We start from the raw sequence: 21194 nt of genomic DNA, 5'->3' as shown, positions 1-21194 counted from the left end.
CCACCAGCGAGGTTAGGGACATTTTACTCTTAATCTTTATTTCATACTTTTCTGTCACAGTTCTTTGAAACTCCTCCAAACTTGTTCATATTTGCAGGTCTGTACAGATACTCTGAGAGCGTGGTGTGTTTTTGATGGGCCTTCCTTTCTTGGGGTAGAATGCCACAATTTTGTACTGCATACCTGCTTTTGCCTCTTCCCCTTGCCATGGACTGTACTTGATGCAGGCTATTCCGTACTGCCCGTGATTGCGGTGTATATATTAGGTTTAATGCTCATATAACAATGCAGCTGGCACTGCCATCATGTAAGTGTCCTTTTTAGAGGAGTAGTTTTAGTTTTATAGCATGCTTTTGTTTGTGAAAGTTACGCTGAAGAACCTCACCTAGTACACTCGTATTTAACTTGTTGTCTCCTGTAACATCTGTTCTTTTCAGCATTGCTCCATCCCAGATTTCGCCCTCCTACTGCATGGGGTTTTTGGATCGCTTCCCTTCACTTGTCTTAGCCTGCTTTCTTTCAGAATGAATCTCATTTGATTATTTTCAGACTGCATTTCTATTCTCTCCAAGCCCCTGTGCATTACTTCCTTGTCCCCATTATTTCTGCAGTTCCTCCAAATGTCGTATTTCCTGGAAACTTCAGTTAGCATGCTGTCTAGAGTCTCTTCTGGATCATTAAGGAAAATATGACGTGAAATAGGCCCATATACAGATCTTTGCAATATTGCACCTTTTTCCAATGTTATCTTTTGCTTTTATCAGAATTTATTTTCAGTTTCCAAATAAAGATGTAGCAATCCTATCAAAGTGCTAATCACTATCAAATGTTTACTGAAAATCAAACACATCACATCTGCTCCTTTCCCTCAACTCTTAGTGTTACAGTGCTAGCCAGAAAAGGGGCCATTTTCTAGATGGTTCTGCTATTCTGAATAGATTCTGAATAGAAATCACAGTTTCATTGTCCTCAGGCTTGTAGCCTGGTTTACTGTATAGGAAGCCTCATGAATTAAAGCAGCTGTGCAGCCCATTCTGAATTCTGGTTCTGAGGAGGTCAGAGCTGGGAGGAAATAAGTGGAGTCTGTGCTTGTGAGAAGGAAGAGGAGAGAAGAGCGTTGTGTGGGGAGGAACTGGATTCTCTTTTGTTTGCCTGTGTAAGATATGTAAGATATAAGGAGTAGAAGTCAGATGTATGTTTCTGAAGAAGTGGTTGAATCCCCAGGTGTTCCTGTATTTCTGGACCTGTGCTTCCCATATAGCGTTTTAAGCTATTCTACTTTGTCCTGCTGTGATCTGTTTTGTCTTAAGCTATGTCCAAAAAATCCTAAAGACAAGCTTTTACATCTAATTTAAGAGTGCCAATATCTGAAGCTATGTTCAAACTGAAGTCATGAGATGGCATCAGCAGCCACCTCTTTCCTGAGCATTTGGCAAAATTCCTCTGCTGCAAGTGTTGGCTGGCTGACTGCAGCGCACAAAACCTGTAATGCTTTAAGGCTGTGGTAAAAGGACCCTTGTCACTCTCAAGTACTAGAGATAAACTGCTGTTTGGGTAATAAGCAAAGGAATTAAGATGAAAATAAGACGATGACAAAGTCTGAGGGAAAGAAAGAGAGAGTGCTTAGCCAAGAAGTCTTTCAATGGAGAACATGAGTTATAGTCCCTGGAGATTGTGCAGAAGGCATCCCATTCATGACTTTTTGCTTTGACCTGGCCATAATAAAATCTCGAAAGTTTCTGGTGACAGTAATGCCTGCACTGCACTGGTTAGAGCAATATTTTATACCAGTGATTTAAAAGGATTGTTAGTACCCCTTTTCAGCTGGGGCAAGCGGCTGGGAGCGGGAAATAAATTTCATCTATTTTTCTAAAAAGGTTGTGATGCTATTACTGGGCAACGTGCTGTCTCCCCTTCCTTCTGCCTGCATCCCCTCTTCCCCCAGCTCTTGCTGCCTGCTGCACCCAGCCTGTGCTTCCCAATACGCCATGGGGATGGGGCATCCCTGGAGCTGCTGTGGGTGTCGGGTCCCTGGGGCAGGTGGGAGGGCATCCATAGAAACTTAGGCTGTGTGTGTGCACATCATGGGGGAGAGAGCTAGCAATGTGTTTGTTTAGTGCTGATTTTAGAATTATATTTTTTTCTGTCATTTTATTGCTAGAAGCTAAAATTGTCATTAATTGCTTAAGCAATTAATACAAATACTGCTATTGAAGCTCCTTATTTGATCTTTAAAATTATTTCTGATAATGTTTAGTAGTGTTTATGTGAGCCGCCAGAACTGAACGTACCAAGATGCTACTGTAAGGTGCTAGAAGCTGTGTTATATGGCTCTGGGCAGCCTGGTCTGGTGGTTGGCAACCCTGCACATGGTAGGGGGGTAGAAACTAGGTGATCATTGTGGTCCTTTTCAACCCAGGCCATTCTGTGATTCTGTGATTTTCGTGTGTTGCACTGGCACTGTCTGATGTCAGCAATTGTGGGAGTGCCCAGGTTTACCTCATCACCGCCACCGTGCATTTTCATATTCTGTGCTATGTTTCCCACCTGGAAAATCCCTTTTTCTTGTTAGCTGCACTAACCTGGGAGGGCCAAAAAGGGCCATAGCCATCTCCCAGGCTTTCTACACAACTGCTGGGGCACACAGATCTGTGATCTGTCCATCTGTATCCTCCCCTCGCCTTATGCACAGTCTTAGAGGTGTAGACCTTGCTACACCTCAGCGTCAGGCCGCCTCAGTCAATTTGGCTGAAACAGCACAGTGTGTGGATTTGGACAAAGTCAGAAGGCACCAAGGAGCACCAGAGATAGGCAGAGCTTCCCACAGCTTCTGTGGCCGTACACCATCATCACAGCCAAGTTGACCAAAATGATGGGATAACAGCTGTGAGGATGGAGGAGTCACTGAGGCTCCTCAGCTGGGGCAGCACATTTGGGGTGTTCCACACTCCCCATGCCTCTGTGCTGGGCTGAGCTTAGCCTGGAGGCTGGTTCAGCCCCCGCTGAATGCTGCTGCGATTGAATGATTTGGTTTTGCTTTCCTTCGTTATTTACTGCGCTGATCAAAGGACCCACTGCTTGTGATCGTAAAGGAAGCCTTAAAATCTTATTTAGGAGCACAAATATTTTGGGCTTTGACAGATGTGCTTTGAAAGTAACGCAGATGTGCAGCATCAGATTTCGCTGCTGCATGCAGCGTCTTTGTTTCAAACTGTAAAGTTAGCCAGTAGTGCCAGGCATGTGCTTTCCCAAAGCCCTGCCCCCTGCAACACAGGAAAAACAAGTTTGAGGGGTTATGGTTTTTTTTCCTGAGTTTATCCCCTTGGAGAGTTTGAAAGGAAAATGATCTTGGCAGAGTGAGCACTCAGCCCTGCAGGACTGAAATCTTATGAGTTATTTTTATCCTAATTACTTAGCTCTTTACTGTGAGGGTGGTGAGGTGCTGGAACAGGCTGCCCAGAGAGGTTGTGGATGCCCCATCTCTGGAGGTGTTCAAGGCCAGGTTGGATGGGGCTCTGGACAGCCTGGTCTAGAGTTAAATGGGGAGGTTGGTGGCACTGCCTGTGGGGTTGGAGCTTGATGATCCTTGAGGTCCTTTTCCAACTCAGGCCATTCTATGATTTTTAGGGTTTGGGTTTTTTTTTCTTCTTCTTTTTTTTTTTGCTCCTTAAATTGAAGCAGAGGTTAAGTAGACTTTATTTGAAGTGAAACTCCAACTCCAGGAGACATACTTCTTCCATTTTGTTGTTTAGAAGAATGCCAGTGGCACTGCATCTTGCTAAGGAACAGCACTTGGTTTTCTGAAGTGCTTTTATGAGTTGATTGGAGAGGATATGCAGCTACAGAGCAGTTTGCTCCTTTCCCATTCTCACCACTCCTCTTTGAACTGGTGGCATTTTAGATGGAGCATAGTCTCCTTACACTTGCCTGGCAGAGGCTCATTAACTGCATGTTAATTGAAACTGAAAGTTTGTCAGATGATTCAATTCAGTTACATGTTAAATGGATTCAGTGAAGTAAGCATTACTGTTGTGATGAAAATCTCTCTGGAATTGATTTGTGAACTGATTTGGAGGGATTCAACAACTTTATCAGCAGCTCTGAGAGATAAGCATTGTGTTAGCGGGTGGAGGTAACTGCGCTCTCAGCAAACAAATCCTATTCTTCTGCTTCCCTCTAAACTGCTTTAATTACTGCCCAGTATGTTCCCTTTCCAGGACATGTGTTAGATAAATTTGCTCTGGAGAGCTGAGAAGCAAAGGAGAAACTGAGAATTGAAGGTCTGGCTTGAATTCTGTAATCTCGGTGGCTGACAATGAATGAATTCTTTATCTCAGTAGATTGAGCTGTCATAAAATTTACCTAAAGTTTGACTCAAAACATAAACATATGTTAAAATAAAAATGTGTCTGCTTTAAGCTAACGGACAGAAAAACCCAAAGTTTATGTTCTCCATGACTCATCTTTTATATTGGGCCACTGCTAAAGTCTCTCTTAAGTGAGCAATTTATTCTGTACTCTCTATCTGCTTATATTCTTGGTTTCAGCGTTGAGCCAAGGTTATAAACCCTTTGAAAATAGGGGCTTGTAATGGAAATGCTGACAGACCTTTAACTAGGTCAGTCTTATCTGGCTTCACTATCTTTGCTTTTGTTAAAGAATTAAATGGCTGCATATTTGTTTATCTTTCTTAGAGTCACAGAATTTTAACGTGGGCATATTATTGAATTGTTTTTGTCTTCAAAATGTCCAGCATTAGAGAGTTTGTCCAGACTTCACAGTGATTGTTAAAAGGGAATCAAACAGTTGTGTCTTATTTCACAGTTTTCTTGCTTATACAGTACACTTACAGTACACATTGTAATATGTCATTACAATATTAATTCCAAAGTTGTTCTTTCATCCTTCTACCTTACTTTATTTTTGATTTTTGCTTTGTCTGCTGTACTCCTTTTTCCATTAAGTGACAATTATGTTTTTTGTTTGTCCCATTCAGATGAAAAGCCATACCGCTGCAGTTTTTCTGAAGAGGAAACCCCCATGGTAACATCTCAGTTGGAGGAAACTACAAAGCTGGGAAGCCACAACACCAGAGAAAATGAGGCCAGTGAATCTAAACCAGAGATTCCAGCGTTGGTGTCCACAGTGGAGAGTGTCATCAAGGATCCCTTTTCGAAATATCAGGATCTGAAAGGTTCTGCAGATATAAAGATGCCAGCATTTCACCACAGCCAAGGGCTTCCTTGCTCCAGTCACTTTGCTGGCTTTGTTTCAGGTGTGGGCCAGACATCTTCAAACATGGTCATGGACTTGAAAACATCACTTGAAATGCAAGCTAGTCACTCTAGAGAAAATTTACTAGACTTACACAGGGAGCATCCTCTGATAGAAAAAGGTGCTGAAGCTGAAGAGGCAGCTCCACTTGATTTGAGTGAAAAATCAACAAGGGATAATTCATGCAATAAAAATTTGAATATATCCTTGCAGGCTGCTTTAATTATCTACCCATGTCCTTTCTGCAGTCACAAGACCTACTACCCTGAGGTCCTGTGGATGCACAAAAGAATTTTGCACAAAATCAGCTGTAACTCAATGGTACCCCCATGGGTTCAACAGAATGGATTCAAGAGTATTAAAAACAACCTGGTTTTCCTGGCAAGGAGTGGGCGTACTGGTCCCCCTCCTGCTCTTGGTGGTAAGGAATGCCAGCCTTTGCCCGTTGCCAGATTTACACGTACTCAAGTGCCAAGTGCATTACCAGGGTCCAAAAGCAGTTCTCTTCCTGTTGGGATGACTGCAAAGTCTGGGAGTATGCATCAATCAAAGGACAGTCATGCATTTGGCCACTGTGGTCCTTGCTTATCAGGTCTGGATGGGTACAGACAGCCCAAAGTAAACCATTCACAGGAGCAATACAACACAGCAGCACAACAGCCTCCGCTGAAAAATAAATATGAAGCAAATTCCAAACTTATGCAAATGGGAGCCTATAGTGGAAGCATAACGCCTACTCAGACAGTCATATCCAGGCCTAGCATGCAGCCTACCAACAGTAAACAAGTGGAAAAGTACGTGGTTCCCCAGGGAAGTACTGGTTTTCTCCCTTCAGGTAAGCACTGTGCATCTGATTCCATGAAGGCCAAATACAACCCACCACCGCAGTATCATCCCCTTTGCAAAAGCGAGCAGTACACTAAACATGAAGAGCCATCGGTGCCTCAGAGGGAGTCTCACATAAAGGCTGGGAATGAGATGAGGACATTGGCAAACTGCACAGCTGTGACACGAGCAAGTCCACTGATGCAGCCCCAGCCTGGAGCAGCAGGAGTCTCCTCAGTTTTACACTCCAACAAACAGGATCTGGGATCAGATGGGCATGAGAAACGTTTGGACATTTTAAATATCTTTAAAACATACATTCCAAAGGACCTTGCTTCGTTGTACCAAACCTGTGGTGCCAACAGCCCAGTCCTGGATCACGCAGGTAAGATTTCACAAGCCCTCCCAGAGCTGGGGACATGTCTTGCTTGCTCTTTCTTCAATCTGAGCCACGACATGTTGTTTAGCAGTTTCCTCCTCTCCTTTTAGCTGTTGGGATTATAAATTCAGTGTTCTATCGCTTTTGGATAGGCTTGAATAGATTTGTTTACTGATCTCTAACATTGTAGCATCCCCCCCTTGTGCACTGCATGACATTTCTGTCGCGGGTTAAATATATTTGGTTTCACCTGGAGTGTTACTGTTCCTTTGTCCCCTTGCTTCAAGCAGGCTAGAGTTACACAGATGTGCTGTCACACTATGATTCTAGCGATATGCTGGTGCTGGCAAACATCATAATCTTTTTGCTTCGGGCAAAATAAACATCCTCTGGGGCTTATCTGTGATGTTATTTTGGAGGTTTTGTTCAATTTTGTCTGCAAACAAGTCTTCCAACAACAGAAACAGATAATCACTTGTCAGTGTCCTTTGTCTTTCTTGACAAAAGTCTTAAGATCTTCCTTGTCCGTATCAAAGACTGCTATGGTATTTTTCAGACGATTCTTTTGATCTGTTTTTATGTTTACAATTAAAAAGAGGTGGAGCTGAATACATTACATCCCAATTCACATAAGCAGGAAAGACTGCTGTGCAAATAACCAGTTTAAAGTTCAGGGAATAAAAAAATAAGTACCACACCTCTCCTTCTGTATCTTGCCAGTCAACTGCCATGTAAAAACAAAACAAAACAAAATATGTATATATATAACAAAAAAGAAACCTGTGCATTTACATTTGAAACCATACACTTCTGACTGCCAAAATTAGTTTGCCTCACTGGAAACTTAAAGTCAGTGATTTATTACTATTGGGATGGGCATGTGGGATTGGAGAATGGACTAGAGTCCCAACTTTTGCCATTTGTAAGCTGTCCAGGTTTCTTAAACATTTCTTCTCTTACTAGAAGCTGTGCAAGAACTGACTTCCACAAGCAAAAAGCACTTGTTTCACACCTTTATTCCTACAGCTGGTAATGCCAAGTACCTTTGCATGACATGGTGCTCTCTGTTTTTGTCAAAGGAGTATGAGTTTATGAGCCCATTTTACATTTACATATGAAATATGGGACACTGAAAAGCTGGTAGTCTAGGGCCAGTTGTGGCCTAGTTGCCAGAAGTTGTATGCAGGTTGACTGCTCTGGCAGCCATGAGGCAGGGAAAGACACAGAATGTTGGGTCAGGTCTTTGTGCAAGCCTTATGGAGAAGACAGGGAGGCCAAATAGTGAATGAGGTGCACCTTTAAGCCACCCTATTGTTGGTTTTACTCAATCAGATAAAAAGTAATGTTGCGTAAGAGTTGACTGTTATCACTACTGAGTAAACAATTTAGCAGGTGCTTAGAGGCTATGTAATTATTGTAAGGAGCATCAAGGTCATGGTTTTTGTTAAGGAAAAGAGGAGAAGGATTTTATCAGTTTCTACAAATGCAGGGCCAGTGTTCATGTACAAATCTTAGCTGAGGCCCCTTTCAGCACCACAGTGGCTGGGAATGTTGTCTGAAGTTTCTCCCTGCTCTGAGTACCAGTTAATTGTTCCACAAGCACCTTGAGGTACCTTAGTGTGGGTCAGCCTGCTGATGTTATCTGAGACTACATCCTATCAACCTGCTCAGAGAAATATTACTGATCCACAGAGCTCCCAGCCATGTTAAGAAAGGTGGGGAGAAACAATAAAAGACATGAACTGAAACTGACTTGAGTGAATGCAGGCACCAGAAAACCCATGAGGAACACTGGAGCACAGTAAAAATAGGGGCAAGGTTTCCAAGGAGGTCTCCGTCTACCTGCTTTCGAAGAGAGGGATTTTATTACATTTATTTTATGTTTTAGCTGGGCACTGATATCCAGAGACATTTTAACTGGAAGTAATTTAGTGCCTATCTCTGCTTCGAAATTTCTTCTTTCATTTTAAGTGTTTTACAGCAGTCAAGTTTTCTCAGCTACAAAACACTGTTTTTCAACATGGTTGCCACCATTAGTTATGCATTTTCACCAGTGATGAACAAGAGGCTGCACGCTGCACTTGTAAACATCTGCACCAGCAGAGGTGACCCACTGCTGCTGTCACCACTGCTGAAATGCATCACCGTCTGCCTCACTGTGCTTATATCCACTGTTTGGTCTCTATAAAATGTTCAGCAAACATCACTGAATATCAGCGGGTAGCATTTTTGTCTTTGTCAAGGAATTCAGTGACACACCTTTGCTCCATCCGCTTCCAGTCAGATGCCCTTCTGTCAGACTGCCCTTCTGCTGACATCTGACGCCTTGCAACAACAGAATGTTGGTGGGAAGGCTGAACCTCTACTGCCATACCACCAACATCCACCTCTGATGTTGTGGGACAACATAATAAAATAGGAGGCAGTACTTTCAGAGCCGTCCTCGTAAAAAGCTGTTGCAGGCAAAAGGAACAAGAGCCTCCTAACTGCAAATAGAGGAGGCTAAACGAATCTTATCTGAACTAACACATAGTCCCAGGCTGAGCCCCTTGAGTTTCTGTCAGTATGCAGCATGCAATTAAATCTTCATATAGCAGTGTGAACATAGCCGTTGTGACATAAGGGACAATGAAAAAATCCTAGTTAGATACCCTATTTGTCACGTTTTTTTCCTCTTTGAATGTTCCTGATAGACTTTACTTGGGTGTTGTGCATTAGTATGTCCTCATCTTGGAACATACTGGAATATTTTAGCGTGCAGTTGTGCAGACTTTAACTTCCTCTGTAGAGCCTTGGTTTATTTCTGGGACCCTTCCTTTTACATTTGTGTTTATTCCAACACGTCCTTGGAAAATTGTGTGTTCTGTAGTGATGCAGCTGCCATCGCAAAGCTTCTGTTCTTGGAATAGGTTTGTTTTGTGCTGCCCAAACTTCCTGAAACTCATAGAGAAAATCTTATTGTTACACATAAACAGCATTTGTTTATTTTGTTTGCAGTATTTATATCATTTGTGGTCCTTGGAAAGGAGGGGTTATGGCAGCAAGTGTGCTCTTTCCTTGGGGCTCATCTCAAGGCAGCTTTGAAAGCTGTTTTTACAGGACCTCCCATTCACATGGTCACCCTCATCCACCTGAGTTCACTGACACCTGCAGCCATCCAGTGTCTTTTGTTCACTTGTAGGGAGTGTGTCCTGAGTGGTGAGTCATGGGGCTATTACTTGCAGCAGTGATGCCCAGAGCACAAAGTTCTGGAGTATCAAAAGCCTTATGGTGTCCTTAGGATATACAACAATGGCAACCATACCTCGATGCTATGTCCCTTTTTTCCAACTGTGTTTTAAGATAACTGCCATTAAGTAACTGCCAGGGAGGGGTTTGATAAAAGGGCTAATCCATTCACCTCTGCATTTGGGCACTTTAGCTTACAACAGCAATTCTAAGCCTTCTCTCCTAAAAACGTGAGATGGGAAGTGTGCTTCCATGAATTCTGCTGGGACAACTGTTGGGCTGCTGCAGAGACTTTTACTAATGCCTTATCTGCCCTGGTTCCTGGGTGGGGAGCTGAGTTCACCAGAGTGCACATGCTGTGTGTGTGGATGGAGGAGGAAATGAGTCTCACTGTTTCTGAATGCAACTGGGTTACTGTGGTGGTGGAAACAAGAAGACAGGACAGATTTTGCTGTTACTTGATAGCAGAAAAAACATTTTTCTGCTTCACAGTGTGTGGTAATATAAAAAGTTGGAGAAGAGCATATTTGTCTTTCACTAGAACAGGTTGCCCGGAGAGATGGTGTCTCCATCCCTGGAGACACTCAAGGTCAGGCTGAAGGAGGCTCTGAGCACCCTGATACAGCTGTAGGTGTTCCTTCATTGCAGGGGAGTTGGGCTAGATAATCTTTAATGGTCCCTTCCAACTCAAATGAATCTGTGATTCACAGAGATCTCAGAAAGCCACCTGAGAAACCCAAGTCTCCTGGGCTTCAGAGAGCTGTTGTGTTTGTGTCTGTGTGACAAGTCTGGATTTGTGTCTCAGTCACGAGCTGATTCTTGTCTGCCAGGAACTTTTTGGAGATGTTTCTGTTCAGTTACATTATAGAGACTGTACTGCCATCTACAGGAGGTGCTATTATAGAAGTAGAAAACAGGCAGGGGATTTTTGGTTTGGTTTGGTCGTTGTTGTTTTTTTTTTTTTTTTTTTTTTTTTTTTCTGTTTCTTTCCTTAGCCAGGACAGTTTCTTCATAATCTATGTTATGGTAAAAGCTATCATAGGATGCTTGGTGTTTCACAAGCACAGTTAGCTTTTGCACTCTCCTTTTGCATTCACTTTGAGGTACAGCAGTTTGTATTTTGGATGGGCCCTCTGGCATCTTGCAGTTGATTTCAGTATTTGTTTTTTTCTTCACTGGACTGTTTTTGTTCACAGTTTTACTCTTTTAAAATGCCTTAACAGGAAGGGGAAAAAAAAAAAACGCAAAACAAAACAAAGGAAAAGCTCAAACTTCATTTCTGCTGACAACCCCCTGAGAATGTCTTTAAAAGCCAAAGTATTCCAGTGGCAAATGAAAACATCAACTCTTCCCTTCTGAGGAGGGCGTTTTACCAAAATAGAAAAGATGATGTTCAGCCATTTTTTTTTTTTTTTTTTAAAAAGCCCAATAAAAGTCAAATGTGTCTTTTTTGATCAGCAGCAAAAAGACAAAGACCAGCCCTTTAAGTCAGATACTGTAAACTGACCTTTGGAGAAAAAGGAGAGGTTTGAGCGGTTTTCCACAAATGCTAATGGCCTAGAAAACATGTTTACCGAGGGCTGGAGGAAGGCTGCTGTGCCCGACTAGCTCAAAATGTCCGGAATGACACTTTCATTCACAGATGTCTTTCGTCTGTGCCTTGGAGCTCCCGGGTCAAAGCAGCACCGGCAGGCAGGTAGGCAGGGGCTAAAGGTTTGATCAGTTTGTGATGGCTCCACTCACTCTGCATTTGTCTCTGAGGTATTGCCGCCCGGGGGGGACAGTCGGGCTCTGGTCCTACTCACTTCCTATTATCCATGTGACTTGTCTCCGCCACGCTGGAGTCACTTTGATTTGCCTGATGTACTGCTTGACAAAGCTGGGTGATAGCTGAAAAGTGGATCCAGCTGCTCTGAAAAGCGCACACCTGACATGCCAGTCCTGGTGCGGGCACATCATGGGGAGCATTTTTTAATTCAATGTAATTTATGCATTCTTGCAGTCCTGTGTGTGCCTGGCCTGTCAGCCGGTGCCTAGATGAAGGCTGACAGTTGTCATCCAGGGCCTGAAGGTAGTCTCACATAATGACACATTAGACATACTAATGATGTTTTCTTCTGGCATAATGTTTTCTTCTCAACTTTCCTCTCTCCTCTCCCCCCGCCCTCTCCCTGTCTCCCTCCCTTCCCTCCTCCCTATCAACTACAGGGATGCTTAGGACACAAACACGCCAAGGAGACTGCGTCTGCAGGGAATGTGGAAAATGCTTTAACCAACCCAGTCACCTCAGAACTCATCAGAGGTCCCACACAGGTATATTTTCACACTTGCTCTTGCTTTCTCCCTTTCTCGCTTGCCTTCTTTCAGATTCAGCTGACAAAATGCCAAGAATTACGTTTCCCATACTACGTTAACCTCAGTAATTCCAATACCTAAATCTAGCATACAGGTTTTTATTTTTACGACTATTGCTCTTGTTCTCTGGATATTGCTTACCTGATCCCTGCCCGAACTCCATAAAATTGCAATGCATTTAAGATAAGTCTGTTTGCAAATGTTTTATTTTAATTAGAGAGTAGGGTACTCAGAAATGAATATGCTAATGAATTCTGTTGCCACCAGCACAAATTGAAATCAAAGTACTCCTTTCAACAGAACATAAGGCTTTGTTTTGCCTCATCATTGCTGTTGACAGGACCATTTTTGTGGGAAACGAGATTTCCCTCAGACGGGTCAGTCCCAAAATCAGCAGCCCTCAGCAGCAGCTTTTTAACCTGGCACAGCCTGCTGCTGAGCTGGGGGAGGCCAGAGCCAGCCGGATTGTTGCCTCCTGAGCATCGCATGAGACAGTGAGACTAGCGGGTTCTCTCTGAGAAGTGTGAATGATGCATACATAAGCCAGTCTGATGCAAAATGACAGAGGCCAAATGGTAAGTAATGCAAGAAGAGGGTCCCTTTACACATACACCGATAATTAATGTTGTCAGTGATTGCTTTCTTCAGCGCTGAAGTCTGAATTAAAAAGGGCAGTGGCCCTAGGCTGCCATTAGCACACTCTCTTACAGTAAGTGTTACGGTAAATTGGTATTTTCCGGCCACAGGCTAGTAGCTGGTGTCTTTTTTTGAACGTGGTTAATCTGTAATGGTCTCAAATAATGTACACACACTAACGAAGCTTGAATGTTCATCTGTTAACAACCCCCCTTGTTCCCACAGTGGTGTTTGAGTCTAATGGACTCCGAGGTACTGAAGTTCACACCACCTCCGCAGATGCCCCAAAACAAGTATGTTTTACAATTAATTGGATGTTTGGTTTTTAATGTGGTAGCTGGGAAAAAGTTGCATGGTGATACTCATCAGTAAAGCACTGACTGTTTTATAGCATGTATAAATAATAATGGTGTTGCTTGATATTTAGCTCTTAAATTTTTAAGCATTTTGTCAATGTCTGTTAAATGTCTGTTATATAGAGAGTTAGTTAATTGTAGATCAAGTAGTTAGTGTTTAAATAAACATGTTACTGGCTTACTGGAGAGTGGGTGGGATAGCTAGCTCTGTAATGCACTGTGATATAAAATAGTGAGATGGTATTTAAAGAATTTCTAGGAATAATTTGCTTTTACAACTAACATGCTTTCTGCTGCAACAATGCAATTAGCACTTATACTGTAACAGCCAGTATCTAGTCTCTCAAAGACTTATCTCCCACTTTATGTGGACTTTTTGAGGTGGTGTTGCTTTCCTGTTTTCAAAATGTATTTCCTGTCTTAACAAACACTTCTCAGCACTCTGAATTATGCATAAGAAATCTACTACTTAGAAAACCACTAAACTGAATTTATTTTGTATATCCCGTATCTTTGGATATCACTGTCATAATGTGAACCTTCCCACTCCATCTTCAAGCTTAACAGATGGGTTTCAGGGCATACTTTCTCATGGGCAGTTTTCTTTTATATGGAACCGCTTTCAACGTTGCTCACTCCTTCCTTGTTTTTAATATTTTACTACAAACAATTTTTTATGACTTTCCTCTTGTCTCTTAGTAAGCAATTACAGATGATTACGGCCATGTTTAGAGAATGGAGCTCAATAGTAGTCCTACTTTCATGAAGATGAGGAGCTGTTTCAATCTATTCAATAAACATCCTCACCAGGCACCACCACATCGCTTAGGTCATGTGCTGCACCCTTTGTGGAAATCCTTCATGTCTTCTCTGTTATGTTTGCTTCTTTCTGCCCTGGAGGCTACTCTGGGAACTCAGTCTCTGCTACTGGAATATCTGGTCTGTCTCATGAGTGGCCAGCAGCTTTCCTCATGAAGTTTTCAAGTACTCGTTGTTCTGAGCGAAGCTTATTTAGGTTTTATGGGACAGTAGCAGCTAAATTCTGTTCTAGTTAGAGAACTGCATGAAAACGCTGTTTTTGTGATGCATCAAATTGTACTAGGACATCCCTTTTAGTAGAAGAATATGCTGGGGCAGAACACTGCAGTGCTGCAAACTTTGGTTCTAGTTTAGTGATGTAGATTTAGTAAACCTAAATATCTTGAAAAAACTCTTTTATCTTTTCATGCTGATTGATTATCTCTTATAGAGTTGAAATCAATTTCTGAATTCGGTGTTACAGTTTTTGCTTGTCTTTCTTTAAAAGACTATGTAAGATCACAGTTGGAAATATATTTCCAAAAACTTAATGGCCATATCTACCAAAAGGAGATGTGGAAGCTAAATTGGACTCTTCTTAAAAATTGTGTTGTACTTATTTATGAACAACAAATTTACTCATGACCCTGTCTTAGTAACCTGCTACACCAGAATTTATTGACTGACTTCTTCCACAGCAAATGTAGTTTGCTGTTCCAGACTCAGTCCACATCAATCTGTCTTCAAAGCATTTGATTAAATTACAGCATCTTTCGACGCACTGGAATACCGAGTAGAGGTTGGGCTCGTGAACCACTTTGTTTCTTCTCCATCGGTATTTCTTCCACAGAAGCAGCAGTATGATCACTTTTCTGTGAGACAGTTTCCTTTCTTTTGTCATTTGCTCTTCAGTATCAGCCTTTGTCTCAGTTTGTCAGTATCTGTGTCAGTTAGGATTATTCGGTTGTCTGCTGTTTTCCTTGTTCTCATCGCAAGCAGGCTTTGCACTCCCACTCCACCTGCACAATCCCTGGGCTTCAGCAAGGGAATACATTTGTCTCTACCTGCAGCTGCAGGGACCTTTAGAAGCACGGGAAGTAGTTTGCACCAGGAACAATGCCTGCAGCACTCTGGTAACATTACAATTTCCCACTTTAAAAATTGTCACTCCGTGTCTTCATTTCATTTCTTAATTGGGGACAGATCTATTCTTGAGAGTTTATGGTGTAAAGTCAGTTCGAGTTACAGGAGTGCCACACACATGCTTCAAGCAAGAAACAATAGTTAGCACATTCAGTAGCTTTAGAATGAGGCTTTTTTTTAACGTTAAGTGGAAGTGATTCACTTTACATAATGTTTCCTCCTCACAGGTGAAATATCTTCCCTTGAGTAGTCAGCTAAAGAGTAAAAATATTAATATTAGTATTTCACAGTTCCCCCATTCCCTTCAGTAGTCAGAGAAGATCATCTCTGAAGGTTTCCCTTATAAAAGAAAGTTACGTAGGGCTTCTAAAATTCCCCAACACAGTAGGTTACAACAGTGCTGCATTATATAGCAGTTTTCTCATGGAATAATTTTAATTCCATGTGTTAAAAATAGAGTCTACAGCTTTTTCAAAGGTGAGACAGTTAGGTCTATATTTAGGTGTTCAAATAGGAAGCCTACTTTAGGGTAATGAACCATCCAGAGGAGATGCAGGTGTTCGGCAGCACTGAAAAGTAGGCCACCTATGGGGCTGTGTAAAGAGGGCCATGCACACCTAATGTTGGTAATGTCAGCATTACTCTACATTTCATGCTTTGGCATTAGCACCACTGAAATATATACCTTATTTCCTACATTTTGTTTGTGTCTCGTAACATTAATTTCTGTGTTCTCTTCTACCCAAATGCTTAACAAAATTTTCACCAAATGAATTTCTCTTGAACTCCAGAATACTTCCTGGTCTTCTTTTTCTAAAGGATAAAAAACGCTTATTCTATACCCCAACTAATACAATCTGTGCAAAGTCTTGCAGATCCTCTTGAAATGCTGCCATATTAAACATACTGAATATTCTGAATATTTTTATAAATGCTAAATATCCCAATATGTCCATAATTAAGCTTACTTATCCACTATGAATATGTATCTTAATTTGGAATACACTATGCAGCATCAAAAGACCTGATTTAGAAAGCATGAATTCAGAGAAAACACACTCCAGTTGCTTATACATAGCATGACAAAAGCTGGTTCCCTTTCGGAAGGGCCCATGTTACAGCATGAATCTCAAAACCACTGCAGTTCTTGAAGGAAAGCTCTCCTAAAGCATGGGATTATTGCAGAGGAACTGCCTGATACTGCAGCACTGCAGCCAGAAGCCCAGCTCCCAAGTGCATTCAGTAGCACAAGGATCAATTCCATAGTCTGCTTTTGCAAAATGCTAACATCAGCTGTGGCAGTTTTTAATGCATATGCCTCGTGTTTGTCTTGATCATTTTTAAAAACATATAAAAACATGTCCTACTTTAGGGATATAGTTTATCACTGCTGTGGCAAACAATATATTCTATAATAAATAGATATAAATATATCTGTATATTTATATATATCTATATCAATAAATATATATAATCTTTTCTTTTTTAAAGACAAGTAATTGGATTTTCAAAAGGCATAGCTTGCTGGTTAGCAGCATTCTCTCTGATTGAGAATATACATGTGTGTGAAGCGTATCTACAGTGCTGGAGCCAAAGACGCTGGATCTCTCTCTGCCAATTTGCTTTTTGCTCAAATGAAGCAAGCAGAACCCCCAAAATTCTAACCTCTGCCCTCTCCAGAAAGCTATTCTTTTACTCACAGAAGATCAAGGAAAAGCTACAGGCTGGAAAGAAAGTTAACGGTTGGTATCATGGATATCTGTGGCTGAAGCTTTCCACATGCCAGAGGACAGTGGCAGTACTTTTCTGTGAAAGAGCTAGAATACAGCAGAGCCTCTGTGACAGGAGCACAACACCTTCATTAAGGAGCCTGTGAGCTTTAACTTATTCCACTATGACTATTTAAAAACATTGGTTGTAGTGCTCAATACCTGCATAAGATAATGATGTGAAAAGCTAGAATTTGAGTGATAGAGTGGAAGAAACCAAGAAAACAATATATGTGTTGCAAAGAAACTTGGAGGAAAGGTTGGGGACCTTTGATACCTCTAACGGGCTTGTAGGCCAACTACAGCACAGCCCTGCTTGTCCTTAACCAACTGCAGGGAGAGGGGGAAGAGCAAAATAAAATAAAATATATATCTTAAAAAGTTATTTAAACTGTTAGCGTTGTGTTTGGGTGTTGTTTTTTTTTTTTCATTTGAAGTTTTAGCACTGTATGTTAGAAGTCCTATTTATGACATTTGTTCATATGAAATGTCTTGCCCCAGTTCCTTGCTGAGTTTCTTCTAAAGATCATGATTAATAGTTCAGTCTTCATTATTGCAAATGTTATTTTTAAATAGTTATTCTGAGAACAAGAATTCCATTAATCAAAATAATAGATAATGAACAAATAAATGGCAACCTAATTTGTCTCGTTCATACATATGGAGATTATAATGCAAACAATCAAGGAATCATGGAGGCTGCTGTACTGGAATCTGAGTAATATGCATGCGCCAGGAACCCACCAGGTTAGGAATGCAGTAGACAAGATTAGCTGCTGTAAGTCTTTTCCTCTTGCTAACAAACTGAAAAGGCGCCCATGGTCCAAAATGATTATTGTAATTTATTTCGATGTCATGCGATCATCTATCTCCAATACATTACAATGCACACAGACTGATTTTTTCCTTTTCTAGTTAACTGGTGTAATGCTCTAAAACTCAGTACAGAAATAGCTTTTGTCATGGAAGCTGAAGATTTCCTCTACAGAAAAGCTCAAAACTTGATCGAGAACTTGACTGCCTTGCTAACAATTGCAAAACCAAAGACTTAGAGATAGCTTTCAATCTACTGGAAAATCAGTTCTCAGTCCCACTTTGTATGGTTGAAACTGACGGACATCCCTCTTTTTCCATGAGTGGGTATGGATGCGAAGGAGGGAGCCACTTTTGCCCTCAGAAAGCTCAGGTACCTTTTCCTGATGGAATTGAGAACATGACAGTGCCCCAAGGTCGGCTCCTGCCCAGGGCCATTGTCTTCACCTCCACCAGCCTTCAGCCTCCTCCGCTATGAAGAGGTGATTTCTGGAAAGCTTTCTTTGCCCTCCTTTTTCTGGTATTCTCCAGGAGCTCCTGTTTGCTGACGCAGTTTTTCATCTGAGTTCTGAAGCCTTCAGCTCTCCCTCTTGCTAGTGCTGCTGCAGGAAAGCCTTCCTCCCCATCGAGGAGGAGGACTTCTCCAGTGTGAAGAAAGACAACAGGGAAACATCCCTGACCCTCTGTGCATCCCTTCCCAGTGGAAAGTGATAAATCTTCCCTTTCACATATACTTGATGCCCTGTGGGTGTGTGCTGCCCACAGGATGGCTGTCCCAGAGCAGCAGCCCCTATCACCCTCTATGTCAGCTCTTGCCCAGGGAAACCTGGACATGGTGCCCATCTCCCCTTCCTCCCCCTTACAGCTGGGAGGAAGCTTGCCATGCTCCCCTATGTCCGTGGGTCTGGTTCTGTGCAAGAGGTTTTAGTGATGAATGCCTCCACTTGGAATTGTGGCTCTGTCTCTCAGGCATGATGTAGCCGTGCAAAAATGTAAAGCATCTTTCTTAGGTTACTGCAGGAAATTCAGCATCCAACTAAGGAAGTTTTATCACATCTCTCATTCAGTTACTGTTTCCTACATTTCAAATATACTGCGGTCTGTACAGCAGCTTTTTTTTTCTTTAATTTTGTTGCAAATCTTTTCGACTTAAACCAAACTTTGACTGGTAAATGTCATGAATCTCAGGCCAGGTTTAATTAGGAATTTTCTAAATCTATTAACAAAAGAGATGCACTTAATACATTATGTCAACCAGAGCTGGGCTTTCTTCAGCTATTTCTAGGGCTGCCATAGGCACAGCTTGAAACACGCTTGGATTTTACATGGGTGCTGTATTTTATGTTGCATTAATTTAAAATGGTCTGTTTCGCTTCATCAGGACTTTAGCTTAAGGATAGCGCATTTATATAAGATTAATCTTGCCATGTTGTTTTAGGATCAAGATTGTAAACTGCATTGTTCCAACAGTGATGTTCTAAATGTCATTTTAAAGCCTTTCTCAGGAGCTGCAGGCTCCCACTTATTCATGATGTTATCTTTAATTTCACTTGATTTTCAGAATACCCCTTCTATTTTTTCCACGTAATTATTCATGAAAATTGGCTCAAAAACCTAAAGGAAGATGACAAGGGGAGGGAAAGAGTCTTCTTAGCTTTTGACAAGCCTGCACAGTAATTCAGTTTTTCTTCTTTGAGCTGCCTCTGTGACCTCCAACTTTAGCCTCTGTGAAGCTCTCATCGGGCTATGAACCCCTCTTGGCTCTCTTTGGAGGAGCATCCCTCCATGTTCTTAGTATTTCTGAGCGGCTCCATTCCTTGTTCTTCTAGTTTGTCCAAGACGTTATAGGTCTGACAAATGCCCTTCTGACACTAGTCAGAAGGAACGAGCACCAGAAGGGCTCGCCGGACGCTTGATGCAGGTGCAATAGGGAAGGCGAGGAGGTGAGAATGAGCTTTTCCCTCTTTCCTCCCTACAGGGCAGAGACCACACCGGCGCCGACGTTGCCCACACGCTGCCTCTCCACAAGGGCACCTAGAGCCTCAGCCCGGGAGCCCCCCGTAGCCCCCGCCCCGCCGGCATCCTGGCGTCCCTGCAGAGCACGGATCATCGCCTTGGCCGGCAGCACTGTGCGGCGTTGGGAGCGGCACCGCGCTCTGCTAGCAGGGGGTGCCGCCGCGCCGCTCGTCGTTGGGAAATAAATGAAGATGCTACACGAGATATATATAAATTGACGTACTAATCAGTCCCATGGTTCCTTATTTCCTTTATAATAAACAGTGGAGTTGGCAAGCGCCGTGGCAGCACGAGGCATCTATATTAATCAAGAGAAGTTTGAGACACTGGAAAAATTAAACTTTATGTGATTTGGACAGCATGAAGAAGTTAAGCACTGTAACAAAAACCTCCCCGATGCTCACAGTGACTATTTGATACATTTGAAAAACAGCAGTGGATTCGAGGGCTGGAGAAGTATTAATTAATGAAACTGCCACTGCCTGTCATGCTGAAAAGCAAATTAAAAAAAAGAGAGAGAGAGGAAGAAGGGGGGTGTAGGAAGAAGGTGGCATTCGGTGCTGAGAAAGCAATGCTTGATGAAGGATTAAAGGGACTAAAGAGAAAGACCGTCACTCTGCAATGGTTTGTTTCATTACAGTTTGGGGACCACTTGCATTTCTAGTGCTCTTGTTCTTGACTGCGCACCATTAATAGTATGTGAATATGGAAATGGAAACACTTCCACAGAAAAGCTTCTATTCTGTTTGGGAAAAGAAAAGCTCGTTGAACACTAAGAAAAACAGGCTTCTGTGTTTTACTCTCAGGACCTTTTTTTGTAACAGGGCTACTTTCTTCGACCTGATCACAAAGGAAGTCTTCACGTTTCAAACAATTACATAAATAGACCTGCTCAGCTGTCTAATGCCACCCATCCATATGTTGCTAATGGAGAAGGCGTCACGGAGTGCCTCAGCCCGAAGCTGTTCTGCTCCTCCATGGGCCCGGCCACACTCTGAGAAGACGAGGTCCTTCTGTTGTGGTGGCAGGTTAATGTTCATACGATGTGTCATGTCTTGTACGCAGTGATCACTGGTGGTGTTACGAGGGGGAAAAAGAAAAAAAAAAAAAGCTTTATATACCTCTTCTACAGTAACTCTTTAACTGCAAGTTTCCAAGGTGGGGTTGTGGCACATAACAGGTTGTTAACCATGCAGTGTAAGCAATTAAAATGTATTCCACAGATATAAATATTTTCTTTCCTTATTGCTGTGACACTATGTGTGATGGTAATAGTTCTGAGACTTTCAGATTTTGCACATATAATTTTATGCATTATCAAAAGTTACTGCTGCCTTGAAAGAAAACGTTCTGTGAAAATTTTTTGCAAAAGCTTTACTAGGTTTGTTTGTTTGTTTTTGTTTTGTTTTGTTTTTTTAAATTGTAACATTTTGTAAAGGCAGGAGATGGAATTTAAAAAAACTTAGCATGCTAAATATATTTTTCAAAAAAGCAATAATTTTACATGTACAGAAATGATGCTAACCTTTACTACAGGTGAGAGCAACAGTTTACTTAATACAATAATGGAATAGTGCTGTTTTTGTAGGGCTTCTGACACAA

At 42.0% G+C, this 21194-nt stretch overlaps 1 protein-coding gene across 3 annotated transcripts in view; it reads left to right on the top strand.

Annotated features, from left to right (window-relative positions):
• Positions 1-20745, top strand: part of ZNF516 (zinc finger protein 516) — a 101631-nt gene extending 80886 nt beyond the window's left edge. For all 3 annotated transcript variants that reach the window (XM_048938953.1, XM_048938954.1, XM_048938955.1), the window contains exons 3-6: positions 4997-6484; positions 11915-12019; positions 12923-12990; positions 19555-20745. In XM_048938953.1, coding sequence (XP_048794910.1) covers positions 4997-6484; positions 11915-12019; positions 12923-12990; positions 19555-19614 — 1721 coding nt within the window. In that variant the 3' untranslated portion in view covers positions 19615-20745. The remainder of the gene's footprint in view (positions 1-4996; positions 6485-11914; positions 12020-12922; positions 12991-19554) is intronic.
• The last annotated feature ends 449 nt before the right edge of the window (positions 20746-21194 follow it).

The sequence above is a fragment of the Lagopus muta genome, chromosome 3, assembly GCF_023343835.1.
Source record: "Lagopus muta isolate bLagMut1 chromosome 3, bLagMut1 primary, whole genome shotgun sequence".
Taxonomy (NCBI): Eukaryota; Metazoa; Chordata; class Aves; order Galliformes; family Phasianidae; genus Lagopus; species Lagopus muta.
This window is presented reverse-complemented; position numbering and strand designations above follow the sequence as displayed.